Below are 24572 nucleotides of genomic sequence, written 5' to 3' on the forward strand. Positions count from 1 at the left end.
TTCACTGTATATTTGTTATGTTTCACAAATCAATTTTTACCTTAATAGAAATTAAATTTTCCTCTTAAATATTCCCAATAATTATTATCAAAGAGTATCTGGAGAATCTGAGATCCTATCCAACAGCAAAGGAATTGTGATCTGACCAATTGAATTAAGCGCTCAAAATTTATTTATCTCAGGTAAGGAGTCACTAGGCCATAAAAAGAGTCCTTGGCTTTAAAAATACTACTTATAAAGTTAGATAATTTAGTGGCTCCAAAGGTCTCTAGGGAAACACCACTTGTTAACCAGAAATAAAGAGGTTTTATTTAAAGAAGTAAAAAAAATGAATCACTGGGACCTATGTATTTGTTTTTGTTTGTTAGTTTTGCTTTGTTTCAGTAGATACAAGTGAAAAATGAGTTTCTGCACTGTGGTTTGGCTACTTAAGCTTATGTTAGAAGTCTGGGTAAATATATAATACTCAAAGAAATAAACTGAAAACCACAAAACAAATATTTGTAACAGAATGCTTAACCACAGTACTAGCAATGAAATTCCTCTCTAATGAGCCCAGATGAGTGGCCGCAAACTCTAGCTGGTAAGTCACCTTTAAGGTTATGTTTTTCAGGAACATCTGTATAAGCTACTCATAAATTTCAATCATAATCGACCATTTCAAAAGTCACTGAAATTTCTGTCCGTTAACCAGCTCCTAATTGTTCTGAAAATCATGTTCTCCACTCTTAAACTGATAATAAAAGTGCAACCTCAGTTTTGGAGGAGGAGCAAAGGGGGAGGACAGAGAATCTACATAAGCTAAGAAAACTATGTGCTGTCTCTTAACCTCCAGTCTATGGCCCTTTACTTTTCTTTTTTCTTTACTTACACTTTCCATCTGTCAACAAGCGCTTGTAATTTTATTACACTGTCCTGTAGTTTATGCAGAGTTGGTATTATTTTACAGAGTTCTGTTAATGGACTGGATAAATGGTAATGCTATTTAAACTAGTCTCCTGCTCCAACAAACACAGCTGCAACTGTACTACTATTTCTGAGCAAACATCTTGACCTGAACATGGAGTGCTCTCTCAACCCGTCCAAAGAGAAATTGGAGCAGACAGCAAAGGAAAAGCATATTTGGCCGCTAGCAGCAACCAACCGTGTCGAATCATGATTCATATACAGTGTACCCTCTTTTTCTTTTATACTGCATTTAGAGTTTTTTTTAAAAAGCATGTGTGCTTCTTCACCTGGCATCTCATTTTCAGCCAAGAGTCAAATGGCGATTATTCATTACAGAGGCACAAAGAAAATCTGTATAATGTCCAGTTTGCTTAGATTTAATCTAAGCAAGCAATGATAAAAGTCAAACATCAGTGTATGAACTATATAGTAAAACAAGTAAACCTTTTCATTGATTATGTATCAGGAAACAATAGTATTAAGTAAGGGTAAAAGATAAAATAAGTTAGGAAAAGAACCAGAGGTACGAATTAGCATTACGCATCAATTTATAAAGAGAAAATAAATCTAAATTTGTTTCTTTCATGATTTCTAGATGTGTATGGCTCTACTGAATTATACAGTAGGGAACTGTAGATCATTTGATATGCAGATACAGCTACCAGTCGACTTTTCCCTGTCACAACATATTGTCCTGTTGTTTGTCCAAAATTCCGTATCTTTTGTTTGGTCACTTATCCTTCTTGTGAAAGAAAAGTTCATTTTTAAATGAACATTTTAAAGGACATTTTTGTATGTAGATTTGTGCATATTTTTCCATCTGTTAGAACAGTTGTTTCCGGTTAGCTACTAGGCACCTGTAGCAGATGAAGAATACTTGAACTTGCATCCTTCCTCTTGGAAATTAAACTAGACAGGCAGCTAGCTTCACAAGCTTTTGTTCCTTTATTTATTAAATACTCTTAATGGTGGTTGTTTAATCAGTTAGTGATCACCATCATAAAAAACTGGTTACATGTAGCTTATAACTTTCCTCTTAAGAGAAAGATCATTGCTAACAATCCACTAGGTCTAATTCAGGTGAGAGAACAGTGCCTCAACTCAAAAGAAGATTCCTTTTTCCTGATGCAGAAAAAAATTACACCTCTATGTTTCCATGTGTATCCAGTGTCTATGTCAGGTGTCAAGTCACAATCAGTACTGAACACTAAGCCATCAAGCTCTAACTTCAGGAAATCAAAGCTTTCAAGTCCCTCTTGCAACTAGTCCCACATCAGAAACAAAATTTTATCTTCCATTACTCCCCAGGGGAAATCCTTTGAGCCAAACAGGCACAACATGACTCTGAACACATTTTCTAGCTGCCTATGGCCCCACTTGTTAACATGCTTTTAATTAACTAGAAAATGTTGCCTTATAGTTTTATGGGTTCTGTTTCTTTAACTCACATAAGGATTCCGAGTCATCTTCTTTCATACAGCAGCTTCATAAAGTTATAAAATCATAACAAAACATAAGGGAAAACCCCTTGGTCCATTATATGACATTGTAAAAGGGGGCAAAATATTGAACAGAATATAATTTGCTGATAAGTGATTCTGCACTAGATTATACCACCTGAATCCCTCTAAGAAAATTAATCCAAGTACTTCCAGACTAAAAATCAAACATTCTAGTTTCTCAGAGATAGCTTTAAAATTACTTCCTATATTTTCCTCTCTTCAGCTTAATAATTTTAATTCTAGCTATAACAGTCATTCCATTTAAATTATATTTTCACAGCTACATAGGAAACAGAAAATTTTCTAGACAACGTGGATTGTTTTCATATGCACATTGTGAGCAAAGTAGTAATTTAATAGCACTCAATGTATACTAGCTTTGAAATCAATTCTACAAAATCCCCTCAATCAAAAAAGTTAAAGCAGAAAGTAGAATCTATTAAAACCATCTCTGTAGCCCTTCTTGCAAACTAAGCACAAATAATTAAATACAAGTATCAATTTATATTCATACATATAATTTTCATAACAGCCTACATCTAGTTTCCTTGGTAAAAGAGAATTCTTGTTAAAAAGGCAGTCTCAAGGTTTCTTTATTTGATTCTTTTAAATTTACTTAAATTGGGTCAATTAACCAGCAGGGAACACAACGCAGAGGAGAAATACTGCTAGGTGACTTTGGTTATCCTTAGAGGAACAGAATCAGGAAAGTCAAACTCTAGAGAGAAGACCTGGTATGTAGCTGGCTCCACCTTCACCTGCTGAGAAAATTCTCTCTATAGTCAGCTAAGGTGTCGGGAGGACCTAACACAGAGCCTAACTGAGATACAATGTCGGGGGAGGGCTGTGGGAAGAGGGCCTTCCTACTTCTGGAATTCATAACAACAATATTGAACTAATAGGCTACCACAAAGCCGTGGCTACAAAGTCAAGTTCAGAAAAAGCAATCTCTTCACTTACCCCACAAGCATGACCATATGGGACTTTCCCCACCATCCAGGTGGGAGCCAGGCTGAGCAATTTATTCTATATATCCCAACGATTTTTCACAACATCCACAAACATCAATAATCATTGTTATTTATTTTTCCAACACTTTGTAGCTTATCTCCCATCTGCACAAAATCATTCATGTGGCTGAAAATCTAATTTTAAAAGCTTTCGAAAGTATATTTTCACTATGCATATTAGGTCAGTGAACAAGCATTCCAGGGAAGAAAAACCGATTCTGCCTAAAACTCACATTACGCTCCTTCCAAAGTACTTCTGTTAACAGTCAATGACGTATTTGATATGAAACCCTTACAGTCGTTCATATTGCACAGTTTGGAATTCTGGCTTTAAAAGGAATATTTAAGAGGAAATTTACAGTCCTCTTTAAATACCTTATAATAATATTTCCAGACTAATAAACACTATGTGAATACAGAAACAATATCAAAAAAGCTGACATTAAAAACCTCAACTTTACAAGAAAACACTGCCAACTTCCTCTGAAGAGGAAGTGCAGTGGCAATCTTTCCCTTCAGAACTTAATCAAAAGTTTCCATAAAGAAGTTAGGTAAATCTCCCCATCAGGACCAAAAAAGAATAATACAATTACAATAACATATACACGAATCAGTAAATGCTAACCAAATAAAAGAACTGGAACTACTGGAAAACCAATCATAAATTTCCAAAAAAACAAAAAAGAAAAGAGAGAGAAAAGAAGAAAAGAAAGAAAGGCAAACTTTTAATCCATTAATCTACGGATGAATAGATGAATAGATTCCAGGAAAGCACAAGGAAACAGATCCAAAATACATTTAATAAAACGCGAGGTACTACCCAAAGCAACAATAACTATTTCTGTCTACTTACAGTCTGTATAGCTTCGAAGTCCCAAGAAACAGCAACTCAGGAAACAGCTGAAGGTGATTTCTGTTTAAACGCCTTTTGAGAAAAACAAAAACAAAGCATATGTTACATAGAAAGTACCCAACAATGAGACTGTGATTGGGTAGTGTCATGCCTCATCCTGTATTTCAGGAAAGAATGAAACGACATTCAAGAGAATTCAAGCATTGAAAATCAGAAGTTGGTTACACCTTTTGTTACATGACTCTTTAAAGCAATTTTCCATTGTGCTTACTCAGATGATGATTACTGGGGCCTAAACTCTAAATTCACATCCCCTGCAACATCAGTCAACCAGCACAGATGCAATGAAACAGGATTTCTGGACTCAGACTCTGGTGTCTAGGTTAGGCAAGTTCAACATACAGCAGAAATACCATATTAAGTGGTGCCCTAAAATAATTCATACGCTGTCCCAAATGACCTAAATTTTCAGCCAAGGTACTGAGGGGAGGTGGAAATTTCATTTTTTTTAGCTTTTCATTTAGTTTCAGAAAAATGTATAAGAAAGTGTCAGCATGGTTTCTACCTCTAGGCAAAATCACAAGAAAACCTCAATCCACAGTTCTTGACTCTTAACTGAATAAGGCTGAGTTATAACTAACAATGAGGGCAAAAATGTTTAAGTAATGTTTTCTTAATGTTTAACTGATATTGGGATGTTTTAAATATTTTAGAAAAGAATTTGATTGCAACTCTAACTCAATTTAAGCCCCGGTACTACATAACTAAGCTCTTTTGGACTATGCACACTACCTAAAGAGTAGCAAAATCTAGCCCTCATGTACTCATATCCCAATCTCATTCGTTTTAAGTGTACAATTTAACATTTCAGTAAAAATAAATATCTATCCTCTCTACTTTTCCCAAATTTAAATAAAATGATGACAAGCTAATGTAAAATGCACACTTAAATGATTTATAACCTGCTATAGCTCTACAGGAGAGTAAGGACGTCCAGAAACTAACATCACACTGAAGAAACTTGAGGTGTTTTTTGTGGTAAAGATAAATGTTAAGGTGGCAGGAAAAGAGGGCATATCAATCTTGCCCCCTTTTAAATATGATGACATATTTAAACGGTCATCAGATGGGAGCAGAATTACAGTTATTTAGTCTCTAGAGGGCAGGAATAGCACTAGTAATTATAACTCAAGAAAGTAGATCATAAGGAAGACCTTTCTAAGTATAAAAGATATTAAGAAATGGAAGGATCAGCTTTAGGAAGCTCTCAACTCCTTACTCCACATATATTCAAGCAGAGGCTACGCATTTTTTTCCCTGCAATGGATGTAATAAAAAGAAATTCTGCATTAAGTGAAAAGTTGGACAAGGTGAACTTCAGAACTTCTTCCAACTCTAAAATGCCATGAGGCAATGATAGCTATGCTTACCATCTTTTGCTACATAACTCATATTATTAAGAAGTTGGTCATCTATAGAAATACTCTCAGCACTTAATAAAATGTTTGCTCATAAAAATGTATGCTGAGACAATCAGAGGGAAAAATAGTAAAATCAGTAGTGAAAGGGTGGACTTACTTTTCACCTACACTAATTTTGATGAATAAAGCACTTAACAAGGTTAACTGTAAAGTGAAACCAAAAGCTTTTATTTTTTTTCTTTGCCAGGCATGGTTCTGAGGAAAGAGTACTTCTAGAGTCTACTATTAAACATTTTCAATAAAATATAACTTAATGATGACCTTGTTATATTGTGTCTGAAAAAATAGATTACAAGTATTCACAACAGGGTTAATGAGAATTTGTCTAGGGAAGACTCCCCATTGTCCAAAGAGGCAATTGCAATTTTTGAAATGACAGAGATGTGCTTTCATAATCTGATCCAAACCACTGGACTAACAAACATCGTCCATGATTCTCCAGCCAAAACAAGCACGCTCCTTCAGGTCCCCAGCCCCTGCACAGGCAACTCTCTGTACGGAGCTTTCCCTTTTCTCCAAATGGTACTTTCTTACATCCTCTGTGTAATTCCCCTGATTCTCCTAAAGTTGATTCCTCCCTTGCCTGTGTCTCCATATGCCCATAGTATTTGATAAATAAGAGTCCCTCACACTATATTATATTTATTCACATACTGGTCTGATTCCCACTACACCGTAAACTCTTCAAGTGTAAAGGCCATATCTGTGTATTTCCTTCCTTCTTCCCGGGCACTTATTAGGTCCTTAGGAAAAACTGCTCTTTGCATTTTGATATAGTTCAGCAAAATCCTAGCATGTGCATTTTATGTTCAGGCAACTTTCTCCAGGCATGTTCCCTAAGGTACCTGCCTTAGGTTTTATGGCACCCTCCAGATAACCTAAGACCCGCCACCAAACCGGCTTTCATGTGCTCTATACAGCAATTGCCTCCTTTCCCTTCCTTCAACCTCCCCCAGCCATGCCATTCTCAACGTCATCTAGAAATTGGAAGGAATTCAATATGGTGAAACAAATTCAGATACCCAAGTGACTGAGGGCTGCTACTAGATTTCTTGTTAATGGGTCTACATTGGTCTCATTTCAGATATTGTAAGAAAGTAGATAATTTAGATACGGTGCAAGCAGTGTCTTTTCCCAATTCTTTTTCAAATTCTTAGTGGTTCTTACTTCATTCCCAAAGTAATAGCTAACATATATTAAGCTTACTAGGTGACAGTCGCTGTTCTGAGAAGTTTACATGAATTATCACATTCATTCTACCCCATGAGTAGGTCCTACTGTCACTGCTGTTTTGGATGAAGGTACACAGCTCATAGAAAGTAGAGCTAGAACCTGAATTCAGGTGGGCTGACTCCAGAACATACCCTCTGAATCACTCCTTTCAAAGAGTCAGTCTAAACATTCCTCAAAATAATGTAATCCTCAACTTTCCTTTTCACCAATCTTTTTTTGGGAAAAATGTAGTTTTACATAGCCCACTTCCTAAATATCTATGAATGAATCACCTAAAAATAAAACACCAAGTTTTATTAAAAAAAAAAAAACTAGCTGTATAGGCAGTTCACTATTTTAATGATCTATTTAAAATACCTAAAGTTGAGAGCAAAACAAAAATACGTATAAAATATTTTTCTCAGAATTCAAGTAATTTATCACTATTCTATGAAAATTATTATGAATGATCTTAATGTGTCTAAGCCTACCATGTGTATAAGACACAGTAGTATACAAAAAAAGGCAGATAACAGGTGACATGGTAACATGCATAGAAAAATAGTATGATTCCACTTTTTTTCTTTAAAAGAGTATCAATACACTTTTGCTTCCTGTTCTGTTTCCTCTTCCATTAGAACTAAGAATAAATTGAAATACAAACATTAAAATAAAAAGTGAAACTCTTCCAAAATATCCAATAAAGGAAAAAAATTTAAGCAGAATTTCTAATACAATGACCAGAAATTAAGTTTTTAAACTAAAGAGGATTTTTTTAAATCCAGAATTAAGTTAGACTATCAAGGTGCACAACAATTTCTAAACACAGCTCGAGAAAAAGTAACCTAGCTTCTTCTAATACCACAGAATATTTATTGGTAGCTTGAAGATGAGTGTGTCATAATAATAACTCTAATGTAAATGTGTCAAAGAAGTTAAAATCTGATAGTCCAAGAACAGATAAACAGCATGTAGTGAATTAAGGGCATCTCAGAGGAGGATTTATGGGAACCAACATGAATTTGCTGCATTAAGCAGACCAGGTGGGTCAATTACCAATTGTTCCCAGCAAGGATACTCAATTGTGTCAAAGGACAGATAAGAGATTCAGTGATATTCAGCTCCTGTGTCATCACCAGCTAGATGGAATCTGCCCACAAGATCTCAGGACACTGACTGAAAATTCGCTGGATAGAAATTCATGGTTTCAGAAAGGAGTGTAATGTGTGTCTCCGAGACACATATTTTTAGGGTAAAGATAAGAAAGATCTCAGCAACTGTTTCCCCTGTGCTATGGGCTATTTTTTCAGTGTGACCTTCAGCAGGGTGAACGATCTTTCTGGGTCACACTAAAGATCACCGGCCTCTGAAATGCAGGTTCTTAACAACCTCAACTTGAAGGGCAGCATAAGCATTACTGACAAGCATTGTTTCAAATTATTATCTGCCAGCTGCTCCTGTGACTTGTCCATTACTAGAGGTTGGAGGTCTCTTATTGTTTCAACTTTCACCTCAATTCAATTAACATTTGCAAAGTTCACCCCAATCCAAAATGTAAAATGAAAACGATTTTACCAAAGCTAGTAAAAAATGCAAGTCTCATATTTACCTGTCATTGTAAATGTAAGGTATTTACAATGTGCCTGATCTGTAACGAGTATTTGATAAATGCTGCCTTAAAAAGTCTATCTTTTACAATCTTCTATTTCTCAAACATAAATGCCTTCTTCTCAGGTAAATTACCATTTGCCTTTTATGCTAACATTTTTAAAGCAAAGATTTTTAACATTTAGCTAGTATTAGATAAAGTTTACACTTTCAGCAGTTATATCAGTATTTTCACCCTTTATACTCTGTGGTAGGGAGATCAAAACCTATTAATAAAAATGTTGCTTCCTATTCATTCCCGTTACTTCTTGATATTCTCTATACATTCATAGATTTTGATAAATACTCTGAAAAAAATTTGGAGAAGGTTTTGTACTTTCTTCACATCTCGTCTATTGATTATATGCTATAAGAAAATCAGAAGGAAAATGATGGTAAATATGGATATTTAAAAGTCAAATTTATTATAGACACATTTTATTAGCTCAATAAGATAAAATAATTCAGAAACTCAGTTTCTGAAAAACAGGAAGGGAGATGCTGAAATGTATAATAATAATAGTTCCTTACGTGCTAACTCTGTGTCAAGCATTTTGTGAAACTCTGTGCATTATCTTGCTAAAATCGTGTACCAATACTATGAGATATGATAATTGTTTCTGTTTTAATGATGATAAAACTGCAGTTTTAAAAGATGAAGCAATTTGATCAAGATCTCACAGTGGAATTGAAACCAAGGGTTTTTTGATGCCACTCCTATCTAATGTTTTAAAAGCAGGTAGAAGAGTTTGTATCTGTTTAGAAAGATAATCAACAGCACAACCAATGAATGTCTGCCAATATTCATAGGACACCAGGCAATAGCATATAAAATTACAAGGTGCCTACACTGAGGGGAGTCTAGGTTATCTACACTGAGTGGGGCAGCAGCAGAGAGATGAAGCCCCACCTTCATCCAGGGCGGACAGACACTGCCAAGATGACAATCAAACAAATTTTTGTTAATATTATCTTAAAGCAAGATTCCAATTGCATTAAAACCAAATCAGTGCTATTGTTACCAAACTTTCATTCTGAAAGTGTTTTCACCAATATTCCTCCCAGTCCAGCAGATATAAATTGCTTTGAAAACAGATAAGAGCAATATATACAAAGTCCATACAGAAAAGTCTCTCCTTCCATGTAAAGTTGTGGAATTCAGTCTAGAAGGCATAATTCAGGCAGAAAGGTATCCAACAGGAATGAAAGACAGAGTTCAATGTAAAATATTTGACATTCGTTCCTTCCACAAATACATTGTAACAGTGCAAACTAAACTACTCATTTCAGGGGAGGTATAAAGGACACAGCATCCAGCAAACACTATCACAAAGGATGAGCCCAAAACAGATGTGGGAAAAATAAACAGCCTTGCTGTTTCAGAATTTATAAAACGGTCCACAAAGAGCAAACAGGCCTTCTCACCACCGTTCAACTTCAAGGCCCATAAAAAAAAAAACGCTGCATGAGAAACCCTCTCAGACAGATTGAATGTTCTGCAAAACTTCTAATAGTGCACTTGCATTAAAGCCTTCTAAGACCATAGTCAGTAAATGTAATTTAAAATCGTTCAATATTGCTTACAAACAGGTGAAAATAATTTGATATTTGGCTATCACAGATAGTGATACACTCTTGAACATCTAGGTGCATGATTTATCTCATACAATGTACATACTGAGCCTTTCTGCCGAGTTTGAGATGTTCTTTAAAGAGCCTTTCCCAAGAAAATAACTGCCGTGATTTTAAACTTGGGTATAAAGGTGCCAGAGAACAATTCTTTTAAGATGAGCTTGCATTCTTTTCCAAGGAGATTAGCACTGTTAATTTGCCCTTACTTCAAGAAAAAGGACGTTATGTGTTGCCTATAAACTTGCAGGATGAGTCAGAAGAGGGATTCTCCACCTTCATGAACAGGGGATAAGGGGAGCCTTCCTTCAGACCTGTTCCACAACATATTCTCTATCTGAACTCATGTATAGTGACCTACAACAAAAATTCTAGAGTGCCGTAGTTCCTCAGCCTCACATTGGCTGTCTCATGCCTACGCATGGTGTGCACACCCAGGGAGAAATAACTCAGCACCACCTTCAAAAAATACATGTGCCTTTTAGATATCCTTTAAGGAGAGGATAGTGTCTAGTCAAATTTAGGCTCTATTGTAAAGACATTTCTAAATTAAAATGAGTATTTTCTTTGTATTTACTTGATAGAAACTTTAAAATAGCTAAGTGAACAGGCTTTGCATGGCTTCATTATAATAATATTTTCAGGACTCTTTTTTTCAAGTAAAAATGAGTATCAAATGACAACGTTAGTAGAAAAAAGGTAATCTCAAATCCAAAGATACCAAAATTTGGAATGTTTAAAGCAATATTGTCTTATAGGGATGCCTTTACAACTTATTGGTAGGAAAAATGGTGCAGTCCAAGCCTTTGCCTTTATCACTTCTGCAATTTCCTTATTGCAAGGGTATGACTGTGAAGTTAATGAAATATCTAATATACAAGGTTTTCAATGGTATGCTATTGGTTCTCATTAATGTAACCTAGGCATATACACATTTTATTTTGCATTGAGTGTTTCGTTGTATTTCAGACAAAATACCCTCATTTCTTTTGGACAACATTTAAAAGATTTCAAAACCTTTCTCATGCTCTTGCATTTGTACTATCCAGCAACTTACAAAAGCAGACGATTTGCAGTAGTGAAATACTGAAGTGGCCATAAAATAGAACTTTAATGACTGCAGCATAATCCCATAAGACATAAGTGAACAACATAACTTTATACCAGCATAGAAAAGTCAGGGGTCCCAATGTGATTTTTTTAGCCTTCTAACACATTATACACTAACCAAGAAATACCTTGAATTAATAATTTTGCATGGAGACTTTATTGCAAGTATACACAGGCATCTTCCGTGAAACATAAAGAAGTATAATTCTTAAATGTTTCTTTACTGTAGCTTATTTGTAGTTTGTTTTTCCTTAATTAATTTCCATTGACTATCTAGTCACTTAACTATATTAGATTTCATTTGAACATTTGATTAAACAATGAGACCTGTTAATGCAATCTACATGAGGCACATTCTCAAGGCTTCATTCTCATCCCAGATAAGCAGGTACTACCGGCAACACAGAGCATCCATGGGAATCCACCAGTGCACATGTTAGGTCTGGGCATAAAGAAGGAAACTGTCAAAACAGGAAGTACTGTGTGCTCATAGTGTGTAGGCATGAATAAAACTTATTCCTTTTACAATGATTCATAACCACATTCTGATCATCATATCATCTGCTGTTGTTCTCCATATAATACAAAGAAGGAAGTGAAGGGAAAGGAGGCAGTGAGACAGAAAAGGGAGGAAGGGAGGGAGGATTTCAATACCCATCTACTACTTGACATTTTGACTGATAACCTTGTATTTCATCAATTCTTTGAAGTGGAAAAAATGTGTTTCTTTTGTAGCTATAATGCTTTGATTTGCCAATAATGATTTTCTCATCCTATACTAAAATTAAATCCAACCTAATCACATGACCCTGTTTCTTAGAGATTAAAAGTTGGATTTCTAAAAGGCACAGCTCTTATCTTCTGTTCTCAGATGTCTTCTTTCTGATCAAGTTAAAACTCTAGCAACATAAGATAAAAAGAAAAAAACTTATAATTTTGAAATACTCACAAAATATTTGGAATTGTTCTGATTTTATCATTTTAAAATGAAAAAATAACTTAGAACCATAAATTGCATATGAATAAAGTTAATGTTTTTATTTTTTGTTCTTCACACAAAGAAAGAAAATTAACTTGCTATATTATATATACAGTATAAATGGCATTCACAAGATAAACCTGCATTTATACACCTTTTCATAATTTGGAGTTTGAATTTAAAACACATTTAAATTGCTAAAAAAACATATAAACTCACACAAGGTATAATTATTTATAAGTTAATTCACTGATTACTTCCTGTTTATTACATTGTCTCTTGCAACTTTCGGGGGAAAAAAAGGCAATTTGTGTGATGTTAATGACATCACCTACTACAATAAGAATATATACCATAATAATATTATTATAAGGCCACAGTAATTTGATTATAGAACTCTCTGGGTAGCTTTTTAAATTTTTTTAAAATTAATATACTGAAAAAAATTTAAAATAGTTTGTTCCACAATAACCTGAATGCATTCTTTAGCAAAACTGCTTGCCATTTAATGTATTTAAAGAAATAAATATTTGAAAAGTGTATCCACAATGTTCCTAAGAAATGGTTTTGAATTCCAGAGTCCCAAGGAGATGAATTGGCTGTCAGATAACAATGTGCTTCCATCAGATGGACTTGGCAGTTGTAAACAAAAGGAATTTTCTCAGCTTTTCCTCACAAATATGAAATATTTGCTCTCGGCCAACAGCTGGGGTGATTTAAAGAAGTCCTGCATATATATTAGTTTTCATTCAAAATTACAAATCCTCCTCCCACTCTGCAACATCTGACTGCATCTCCGTAGAACAGAAAATTGTTCTGAGATGAAGTGACATTCCCGGGGAAGTAAAAGTCAAAAAATAGTACCTACTTACAACTTTAATCGAATTTCAGATCATAAGGTATCTGGTTAATAATTTTTAGGAAAAGTTCATTTATTCAAGATGAAAGTTCAAATGGTACTCCAAAGTGGCTTGAAAAATAATGAGAAAGTTTGTTTTGTTCCAGTGTTTCTGAAAATATTTAAAATTACAATATAAACAAAATACAGACTTCATGAAAAGCCACTGAGAATCCTTCAATGATATCGAAGTTGTTTAAGAAAAAAATATACATATACATACATATATCTCTCTCTCTCTCTCACATGGAAAAATGTTTATATGTGACTACTAAACACATATATATGAATAAATAAAAGCTACTCATGGAAAAAACTGTTAATGCTTAAATGATAATTTTAAATTATCTATTCATCTTACTAAACATTTAAATTATATTAATGCTTAGTTTTTAATGGATGGATTAAAAATACTTTTGCCAAGTTCCCACTAGAGATTAGCTATTCATAAAAGATATCAAAGAATAAATACTTTCAGAGTATTTTTATATATTAAGAAACAGCTTACGAACTTATAAACTTAACCAAATATTTAACTTATTTTTATTTCCTCCCCAAAACTAACTCTAAGTAGTGGTTTTAAATTTATTTTGAATTCCACAATTATATCGCTATATTGTAATATTATTCATGAACAAAATTTTATAGCAAAATAAATTAGATATCTCTGTTTAATTTTACTTTAGGTTATAAAAATGTAGCCTATATTTACAAATACCTTAGAAATTGACAAGCCACTTTTATATTTACAGTTACACAGAATTAACTTTTGCCCTTGGGCCCAGTGAATCTGAGCACGTGCTATGCCCTAAATGAACTTCATATTTCACTATTTTAAATAAATAAATAAATTTTATTTTAAATAAAATTTTTATTTTTACCTAAAGTGCCTCTTAAAGCAGGCATGGAAACATTAAAATAATTGTTGCTACTTTTAAGAGAGCTGATATTTGCCCTTAGAAATGCAAAGCTACTAAACCTGAATTATCAAGACATATGGAGATATGTTATTCATATTTCAAATGACAAACTGTATTTTATCTAATTATTTCAGCAGAGGTTTTTGTCTTTTGTATGTATACACTATAGGCATTAAATAATAATGGTCCTCCAGTAATATATAACAATCCATAAAATTTTGTGTCTGGAAAAATAAAAATGTATTTTAAATCCTGAAGTTCACATTTGATCTTCTTGGAAAAAAACAATCAATGTTAAATGATGTGCTTTGATAACATAACTCTTACTTCCATTTCTACTAAATTCTTTTTCCAGCAAAAACAAATTTAGAAAGCTACTCTAAAATAATGAAATAAAACTGTAAATAGCAGGTATTAATAATATTCACCACAAGTGTTAAGTATCAGAAAGCAAATCTTTATCACTAAGAACTTTAAATATTTCCTCAAATGTCACTAATGACACACATAGCAATAGCATGGGAACTAAAATAACTATCAGCAAAACTCTTCTTTTCCATAATGTACCATAAATGCAAATAAAATTACCACCTTTCTTCCTACATAAGCAAACAAAACAAACTAGATGAAAAATAAGAAAAAATGTACATCTCTAAGTACCAAAGCAATGGTTACCAAGGAAGTAAATGTCTCAGGAAAGTAAGTCTGTATTTTTGAACTTGTACAAGTTAGTACTATTTATGCAAAAATTCTATTATTTCTAATTGTAAATTAGTTTGAAAATCACTTTATCAACTTCTTGTTTCCGTAAACTTACAAAGACTAAGACATGAAATTGAAGACATGGTCCTTGAAATGCAACTATTTTTTAAAATATAGTTATGTCGTCATAAGTTTGGAATTGAAAATACTTACAGTCTCTCCAGTTCTTTAAGATCCTGGAATGCTCCTCTTTCAATGGTGCTAATCTTATTCTCCATAAGCTGACTGAAATGCAAAGTATAACAGGAGTCTTAATGTTACCACTCACCATCTGAAAAAGTGTCAGTTCAGCAACTGAAAACTTGTCCCTTTATGAAGTTAAATACTGCTCTGGTTTGAGATTCAATATCAAATCTAACAATGTTATATCTGAGAAAAATCAGGGAAGGAAAATAGCATCCTCATCACGAAACTTTCATAAAAAATACTAATTCAGTTTCTCACAAAATTTCGTCAGAATCCTGAACCTTAAACTATAGTACATCCTGAAAAGTAACCCATGACACTACAACTCTGATGGCTGTTTTTCAAGTGAGTTCTTAACTGAAAGAAACAACATACAATAATTCATCATACACATACTTCAATTCACTGATGGATATATGTCAGAAATTGGAAGAATTCATAAAGGCCAAAAATGTGTTTTTCAAAAGTGAACAATGAACACGCATGATCAAAAGTATATGTGCACTGCAATGTAAACATTTATAAATCTATAGGTAAAAACAATTTTACATTACACTGAATCTCAAATGATTGTTTATTCACAACTAACTTAACACATTAATTAAAAAAGTAATCATACTGCAACAATTTTATAAGAGTTGCAAAGCTTTAAAATACAAGAAATGATTCAAAATATGACCAACATATTTTTATAGAGAAACAGTTCCCACTAAAAACTCTGCGAAAACCTGGATTGTTTGATTTTAATGTTACAAAATATAGGTACATGTTTCTTGCTAGAAAAGTCTGAACATTTTTATATTAGCAATAATAAAATGCAGGCCCACTTAAATTCTTTATAGTTAATCTCAAATCCTAAAAGTATATCAAATGTCTCACATTACTCATTCATATTGTAAAAGCAACTATTCTACATTTTTATATGCATAAGGCACTTACGGTATGGTATAGCAAACATTTGAAGTCATTTCCATTATACCGTTTCTATGGCTTGCATCCAACCTTAAAATAAAGGCCTACATTTTTATTAAAATTGAAGTACACTGATAAACCAAAAAAAAAAAGGAAACCAAGGCCTTTTAAAATTTTATGTTTCTGTCATTGAGGCAGTTATTAAAACTGAGATCAGTAACAACTCAAAATACACAACCTTAAAAAACAAAAGAGAATTCTCCAAAACACAGAAGAACATACTTACAGAACTCTTAGGTGTCGAAGACCAGCAAAATCTGTCTTAGTAATCCGTGTGATGTTATTTCCATTCAAATCCCTAAGATAAAACAAGTAAGAAAATGAAAGTTCTGTTTAATTTCTACCACTATCTAGTTAAACAAAGACAAATATAAACTAAATAAGAGCTTTGAGATAAAGGATCAGTTCCAATTACTAAAGTAGTTTGCAAAGTAAAAGAGAGAGAAAGAAAAGGAAGTCATCTTTGAAAGAAAATTTTTCAAATGATTAAGTTTACAGAGTCCATGCTTGCTGTCATATGACAAGAAAATGAAGTGATTCTGTTATCAAGAGATGTTCTCTTTTGTGCGTATATGGGATGCTTTCAATTTTTGCTTTTATAAGGAGGTGTATATTAATTTCACAGGTATTCTGCTATTTACTATTATTGTTAGTAACATTCCCAAAAAGTTACCTTCAGGAAGTTAAAGGAACACTTTTCTAATACTATTCAGGAAGAAAATTTTAAAAATTCAGAACCCTATCCTTAGGTGGCACCATGGCTAAACTTCCTAAGGCAAAGAATAAAGTTAGAGTGCCATCAAAAGAACTGCACTTCAAAGACTCGCATTTATAAGCATTTACCTTCCAACAATTCTATGTTTGTATGAAAACGAAACTCTTCACTTGCAGCTCAGGGACACCCGCTGTGACTGTAAAGTGAAAACTACTAGCAAGGGCAATAGTGGAAATAGTATTCAGGCCCTGACATTTTTGTTCAGATTTCAGCACCACGTTTCCCTCAAGAGTCACAAACCCCTTTTCTGGCATCTTAGGTCAAGATCTAAATTTGCCCTGGTTCCAATCATTTCAAATAAAACCAGGCTTTGCTGCGGTTTGAATGTTCTCCTTCACGGAAGTAAACCCTACCTTGACTTTGAAAACATCATGTGTATTTAATGTGTTTATGTTGTCAATGACATAATTTTATAAGCCAGCACTGAGTAAACTATTTTCTGAAACTTCTTTATAGATCCCTCATAGGGGTAAATTTTTTTTCAAGGACCTTAAAACTCAATTGCTATTTTTTCCCCGAACCGTTCCCTTTTTGCTGAATAAGACATGTTAGTGCTTAAACTTTAAACTGTTCTGAATAGCATGAAATGACAAGGGCTAAAAGAGTTCTGCACTGCTTTCTCCCCAACCCATTTTCCGTGCTGAGCAAAGTACCATCGAATTGTTCCTACAGTGGTTGGGGTCTTTCTTTATCCGGGCTACTTGCCATAAGCTGAGTCCCAACCGCCACCGCCAGCCCCCCAGTCCCAGACAAACTTGGGAGATCATATTCTGACAAGATACCCTGGGTAGGGACTCAACCTGCCCAGCGCTGCGGGCCAGGGAAGGAGGGCAGAGACGGAGTAGCGGGCGGCCCAGTGGGGCTCGGGATGGGGCAGCCACTGGCAAGGGGAGGAACGGCTCAACTCTGGCCTTTAAACTGAGGGCGAGGAAAATGGGTTGGATAAGAAGATCGACTCGACGCGCTGCGGGCCGCGCTGGTGGAAACCTGCGAGTCCAAGGCGTCCCCTCCGCCGTCCGCCCCCCTCACAGCCTGGGGGCGCAGGGCCCCGGGGAGCGCAGCCTGAGAGCGCTGCCCCGGCCGCCCTCGCCCCGCCGGGCCCAAGCTCAGCGGTGAGGGGAGCGCGCCCCGGGCGTCCGGGAAGCGCGGGGCGGCGGCCTCTGCGTTCACAAAGAGAACGGCCTCCACGCTCCACTTCCCTGAACTCGGAAAGCGCCCCACAAGCGGCGCGTGGGCCGTCAACACCCGCGTTGCGATTACTTCTTCATTAGAGGCTCACAGAGACAGGGAGGCGGGGATGTCTGCGGGCAGCAGAGCGCGAAGAGAGGAAGGAAGGGGAGAGGCTGCCACGAGCAGGGACGCAGAAACTGCCAGAAAGGTGGAAAGGGGGCACTAGGGCTCAGCAGGAAGGGCCGAAGGGGGCAGCCGAGGGCCGCGGGGTCACCAAATTGGTCAGACCCGACTTGGCCGGCTCCGCTTGGAGAACCAGCCCTAACTTCGCCTAGCCGACGGGACGTGGTCCGCCTCCGGAGCCTCCCCCCTCGGACAGGTCCTTGGGGCTCGCCGCCGCCGCCGCCGCCTCCTCCCAGGGGAAATGAAAGGCGGGGGAAGAGTCGCTGGGGGCTGCGCGCGGCCACCGCGAAAGCTGCTGCCGTCCTGGGGCATCCTTCCTTCCGCGGCCTGTAGAAGCGCCCCTGGGCGGGCTCAGCCGCCCCACGACCCCGTCTCCTCTCCTTCAGTCCCCAGGAGGGCGACACAAAGCCGGGGAGCGGAGGTTTCTCTCTTTTGAGTAACCCCCCTCCCGCGTCAATCCCCCTTCTTCGCGCCACCCCGCGATGACAAGAGCCGGGACTCGGCCCTGAACCGACCCGCGACAGTTCCCAACCGCAAGGTGACTCAGTTTGCAGAGTCCGAGGAACAAAGTCGCGTCTCCCTTGCCCCAGGCATCCGCGACTATTCGTCCCCCATCTCCCCGTCTCCCCAGCCTCACAGAACTCGCCCGCAAAGGGCTGCGAGTGTCGGGACTGGAGCGGGAAGAAGGGACCAAGCGCAGCAGCCAGCGGGCCCGCCCCTCCATGGGCAGTGGCCCCTCCCCGGGCAGCGCCCTCCCAGAGAGTTCAAGACCAGGATGCGCCTTCGGGAAAGCTAGTGAGGAGTGACCCAGGCACAGTTCTCTGTGCCGCTCAGTCCCTCCAGTCTCGACGCAGGGGCTGCGCGACCCCGATGGTGGGGAGGAAGGGGGAGGAAGAGCCCATACTCACAGTCTCTCAGTGCTGCGGGGGATGTTCCTGGGTACACTGCGCAGCGCCAGCCCGTGACAGTCCACTGTGCTCCCGGAGCAGGAGCACTGCGCCGGACACGCTTGCGGCGCCACCTTGTTCAGGATCGCCAGCACTAACCCCAGCGACAGGGACAGCGTCTGCCAGCCCACGCCGCGCATCTTCCCCCGCCGCCTCCTAGCTCGCCGGCGCCAGGGGTTTTCTCTTTAGCTTGCTGCTCTGTTGGAACTGCGCTGTGCCTGAGGCCCAGTGCCTGGCGCGAGTCTAGCAACCCAGAGTGTCCGGATAACGTGCACAAGATAATATAGAAGTAACAGTAATATTCAAGGCAGTAAAGCTAACACAGATACACGCCTCTCAGCTCCCCTCACCCTCCTCCTGCAAGGCAGGCGCTCCTTGGGCAACTTTAGGTCCTGAAGATCAGTTGGCCCGGCCAAGGCTACAGGGAGACCCCAAAGCAGCGGGGAGGAGATCACGCGTCGTCTGCCTCACAAATAGCAACTTGGAGGTAAAAGACCTGGAGCTCCCAACCGCGGTGAAGATCGTGAAGATGCAGGGGCCAGTTGCGCGTGGAACAGGGGTGATCCGGTTCCACCGACCCCCTCTGCAAATCCAATTCCAGTGGGGACGGTAGGAGACAGAAGAAGGAGGCTCAGTAGGAATGGTGGCCTCGGTCAAAGTGGGCTCTCCGAAACTAGAAGGCGCAGGAGCCCCGCGGGCCGGGAGCGGAGCGCGCTGGACGACCGGACATGGCGCGCGGGGGCGCACCGGGCTGACGCGCAGCCTAGGGGGCGCGGGACCGCGCTGCGGGGCTCCTGGCGAGGCTCACTCACGCGGCCTGCCCCACCGGCCTGCTGCTCCTCCGCAGCCCGGGCCGGTCCTCGTCGTCTACCGACAGCGGAGGACGATTTGCAAACACACATGCACTTCGCTGAAGGATGTCTGGGCAATTCCGCCTCCCGCCCCGGCGTCCTTGGAGACGCTCCGCACGAGGGCCTTCCCCGGGGTCACGCAGAAAAGACAAAAGGGCAATCGAGCCGCCCAGCAGGCAGGAATATCCACTAGTCACGACCCCGGGAGAGGAAATCCAAGAGGCCAAGTTGAGGATGAGAGCTCCTGCTAAGGCTGACTAGGGAATGGCTGGCCGGCCGGCCAGAAAGAGTGCAAAGGCCAAGCTGGAGGTGTCCGCTTCCCGGGTCCTCCCGGGGCGTTCCGGACGGTGGAGAGATGGCAGCTGGGTCTGTGGTATCTGCTAATCCGAGGAGACCCCAGGAGGCAGCTGAACGGCAGTCCTATGTGCGTGCGTGTGTCAGCCCCTCTCGTCTCCCGGATACGCCGCAGCTCCGCAGCAGACACCTGATGGCAAAGGTGGAAGAAATAAGAGCAGGCTCCTGGGCTGGGGCAGCCCCTCGGTCTCCCCCCGACAGCCCACAAGTGGGTCCTCCTTCTCAAAGTGCAGGAACTTTTCCCAGGGTTTGAATCCAGTCCCCACAGCCACGGTGGGAGTCGTACCGCCGACGTCGCGACGCCGCCCGACTCTGGGCGCTGCACCTGACTCGGCGGCCGCAGTCCGGAGCAGCTTGTCTCCTTCCAGGCTCTTCCCCCTCTCCAGGTGGCTTTCTGCGCCCCTTTCTTGGGGGAGGGAAGTGGGGAAGAGAGAAAGCGGCGATAGGGAGCGGGGACTCGGTGGCTCTGCTGACTCCCGAGCTCCTGGCAAGTGTCTAAACAATAGGACGGACGCAGCAGCCCTAGTCTCGCTCGGCTGCGGGAAGGTGGGTTGTTGTTGTAACTGGAGTTGTTGGCTCGGGCTGCCTGGCGCTCAGCGCAGCCGAACAAAAACCCAGCCCGCGCCTCTGGAGCCGGGCGCGAGACCCCGGACGCTCCCCTTTCTCCTCAGCGCTCCCGCCTTGCCCGGAAAGCTCGATAGCTCCCGCCTGCGCCCGGGAGCCACGGCGCTCCCATCACTCGCCGCCGCCGCCTTTTTTTAACCACCGTCTGCGGCAGCCACCACCGCCGCCGCCGCCGCCAGCCTCCGCCGTCCGCGAACTCCCCAAATAAATAACCCCAAGTCAGAAGTTAAGCCGGCGCCGGCTTTATATACCCGGCGGAGCCCCCACCCCCCTCGGCTCCGCCCCGCGCGGCCCGGCACCGCCCACTGGCTGAGCGCTGGGAGCCCGCACCTCGCAGCTGAGAGGTGAGGCCCCCGGCTGCCAGCGCCGGGCGGAGGCGGCGGTCGGCGGCGCGTTCCCGCGCACCGCGGCTCGCGCCCTCGCTCCCACGCCCGGGTAAAGTTTGGCGGAGGAAGGAGGTTCCCGGGCCCCCGCCCCCAACTCCAGGGCCCCAGAGGTGACCCAGACTCGAAGACGGTAGTTCGCCGCGGGGGAAGGACGAGAGGGTGGCTTTGAGCGCGGCTCGTAAATAGCGCTGCCGGTGCCTCTGCTGCAGCTTTTGCCAAGCGATCCTAAGGGGGCTGCTCGGTGTTTGAAGCACAGAGAGAGAGAGAGATTACGATTTTAATTTTTTTTTAATTCTACCGAAATAGATCTGCGTGAGCTCACAGACACACACATGTGTATTTTTGGGTGCTTAAAAGTTCAGAGTTTTTGCAAGTTGGAAAATGGTGTTTTTGAACCTTCTCGCCAGCCTTCCCATCTCCGACCCACCCCCTTCCGTTTAACCCTTTCTTTATAGTCACGCACTTAACACCATGCTCAGTTGACGTCCTGAATACACAATATGCTCACAAAACTCTAAGGGCTTGAATGTGTCTGCGTGATTTTACTCTCTTAGGAAAGGAGGAAAAAAATAAATCCCTAGCAACGCACGTTGTAGCCAGAAGGCTTCCTTTATTTCAGGGAAGTTCTGGATATTTTTTCCTCACTGTTTTGGAAGAGAATTTCCTTGTTTCTTCTTGTCTTTTTAGTGTGATGTGTGTCCGACAACTGCTACCACTCTCCTGCCTCCCACCCCACGCCCCGCCGCCCCCAGCAAAACCAAAGTCACTATTGTTTGAAATGGCCTCTAAATGAGTCAACAATTTAGCTTGAATTTAAAACGCCTCACCTCGTTCTTCCTGCTTCCATTCCACCTTTCACCGCTTTCACAGGAATTTGTGCAAGTCCCCAGCCTAATACCAGTCTCACAGTGTGATAATTATTTGTGTAATTATCTGTCAGCCCCTTGAAGGCAAGAGGACCCATCCAATTCATTTTTCTATTCCCAGCACCTAACAATACGCCCGACACACAGGAGGTGCTCTGAAAATTGACCGATTTCTTTACCACAAGAATATCCTCAATCTGAAATTTCTCCCACATCCCCAGTAACTTTTTTCCTACTTACATTTTCCGAAATATCTTTGCAAAATGGCTACCTCTACCTATGTCATTTTGCCTGCCCTGGAAAACTTAAAGCCACTGTGAGGGCATCTCCAAAGACGGGGTACCCATTAGATAACTGAATTGGAACTCTGAGGAGTACTCATTTTAATGCCACAGATTTAATAGTCCTCTGTTCTTTTAAATACTTCAAAAGCATTTAACATTCATTAACTCATTTGTCCTTCTAGATTTTAGCTTAAAGATCTGTTACATAACTTCCTTAAGAAAGAAAAAGTGGAAGCCAGAGTCACATTTTTCCTGTAAGGAAAATGAGACGAAGAACAAGTACCTATCACTGATGAAGGATTCTTCCATCGCTCCCCACCGCACACAGCCCTAGGGAATTTTCTTTAGTCTGTACTAGTGAATTATGTGGTTGAAATATGTTTACCCCTACACTAATTAACCTAATTCCACAACTTTGATACCCTGTCAGCAACAAGATATGAGTATTTATGTTCAACTTCATCCACCACATAGAATCATGGTTCTGTATTTTACTTGCAAAAACATATCTTGCATTCCAAATATTCACAAGTCATGCTATTTATAGCATTGCACAATGCAAGTCATAGACGTGAGTTCAAGTTTGATTCCTTCTCTGGCTCCCTTTCCATTCTGTGTAAAACCAAGAAAAGAGCCAAAAATAACATTCACAGCCTACAGAAACATATTTTTTAATTTGATACAAATTTGAATGAGAAGATATGTCCAGTGGATTTCATTAAGAAAGAAAGGAAAACTACAACTAATTCCTGAGAGACATGACATATTAATTTCTTTGTGTCATCAACTTTTCAGTTAATAAAGGGAAATTTATACATGAGTGACCAGATTTCTCATTCAAAAAAATATAATTATATTTTTCCTTCAGTATTATTTCAGGATGTTTTTGGAGGCTTCACATGCTTCAGGACCATTAATTTCTAGGTCTTAGTTCTTTCTAGATTATGTTGTTCCCAAATGAGTTCTGAATTTCTCTTTGACTCTGTTACACCCATCCTGAAGAAAGCCTTCTGTGGTCCCTTTTGTCACCACATGAGCTCTCCATAAATCCCGACCTAGATTAAACAGAAGTAGAATCCACTAGAGTCAACATTCAAGTCCCCTATTACCTTGAGAAAATAAATCCAGTTGCTAGAATGATTGAGAAAACAATTTAAACATTTAAACACTCATACAGTAAAAAAACAAAATGAAACAAAAATGACAAGGCATTCTCTCAATTTGCATTTTCTATGGAGGAAAATTTGGTGAAATTGGGATACATGGGGAAAAAGAATAAGAAAGGAGAATTGATGAGAAATAGGTAAATATGAGTAAAAACAGAGTTAGATAACAGTAATAGCATTGATTGAATTCATGAAACTTACAGAATAATTCTGTGGATTTTACTTTCATGTTACTATTTACCATTGTTTCAAAATGTTTTCATGTTAATTACATAATTTTTCTTATAATATTTTTATATTGGAAATGTAAATATGGAACCATAACATCATGGAGATGAAGATTTAATTAAAATTTGTTTCATGCCTCCTAGGTTCCAAGCTATTTGATAGAGTTAAAACCACAGTGTAGTTCTAGATGGTGGCTATTTTATTTGTGTTCAGGTGAGGATGTTGGTCTTCAGCCAGGTCTGATTACATGACACAGTTGAAACCAGAACCTTAGTTCTCTGACCTCATACCTCAAATGGTTTTCCTACACCTACCCTATAGAGTCTCTGGAATTCCCAGAGATCAAGGAATCTATAGTTCATCAGGAAGTGTCACCCTCATAGAGATGTCCACATCTCTCTGCACACACTCTTTACATCATCTAAAGGGAGCAGGGGAGAACTAGTATTGACAGTAGCTGTGCCCAATTACTGAAACCGGACCAGCTTCTGGAACTAGCTTAAACTTTGAGATGATTCTCTAGGGCAGTGGTTTTCAGAATGTGGTTCCTGGACCAGCAGCATCAGAAACACCAGGGATTATAGTTAGAAATGCACATTTTCAGGCCCCACCTCTGCACACTCAGTCAG

At 39.5% G+C, this 24572-nt stretch overlaps 1 protein-coding gene across 1 annotated transcript; it reads right to left on the reverse strand.

The window, feature by feature from the left end:
• Nucleotides 1–4224: 4224 nt before the first annotated feature.
• Nucleotides 4225–19338, reverse strand: LOC114902599 (slit homolog 2 protein-like). The gene is made up of 4 exons (XM_029234936.1): nt 19146–19338; nt 16336–16407; nt 15105–15176; nt 4225–4385 (listed from the first exon to the last, which is right to left on the reverse strand). The coding sequence occupies exons 1-4, from the start codon at nt 19322–19324 to the stop codon at nt 4310–4312; spliced, it is 399 nt and encodes a 132-aa protein (XP_029090769.1). The 5' UTR covers nt 19325–19338; the 3' UTR covers nt 4225–4309.
• Nucleotides 19339–24572: the final 5234 nt, after the last annotated feature.

The sequence above is a fragment of the Monodon monoceros genome, unplaced genomic scaffold (genome assembly GCF_005190385.1).
Source record: "Monodon monoceros isolate NGI ecotype Baffin Bay Population unplaced genomic scaffold, NGI_Narwhal_1 Super_Scaffold_20, whole genome shotgun sequence".
Taxonomy (NCBI): Eukaryota; Metazoa; Chordata; class Mammalia; order Artiodactyla; family Monodontidae; genus Monodon; species Monodon monoceros.

Excerpts from the sequence above, each read along its gene's own strand:
- LOC114902599 (XM_029234936.1), bottom strand. The coding sequence starts at position 19,324 with ATGCGCGGCGTGGGCTGGCAGACGCTGTCCCTGTCGCTGGGGTTAGTG. Across the intron at positions 16,408-19,145 it reads CCCCGCAGCACTGAGAGACT|GGATTTGAATGGAAATAACA; the intron begins GTGAGTATGGGC and ends GTTTTATCTTAG. Across the intron at positions 4,386-15,104 it reads CTTAAAGAACTGGAGAGACT|GCGTTTAAACAGAAATCACC; the intron begins GTAAGTATTTTC and ends TTTTCTCAAAAG.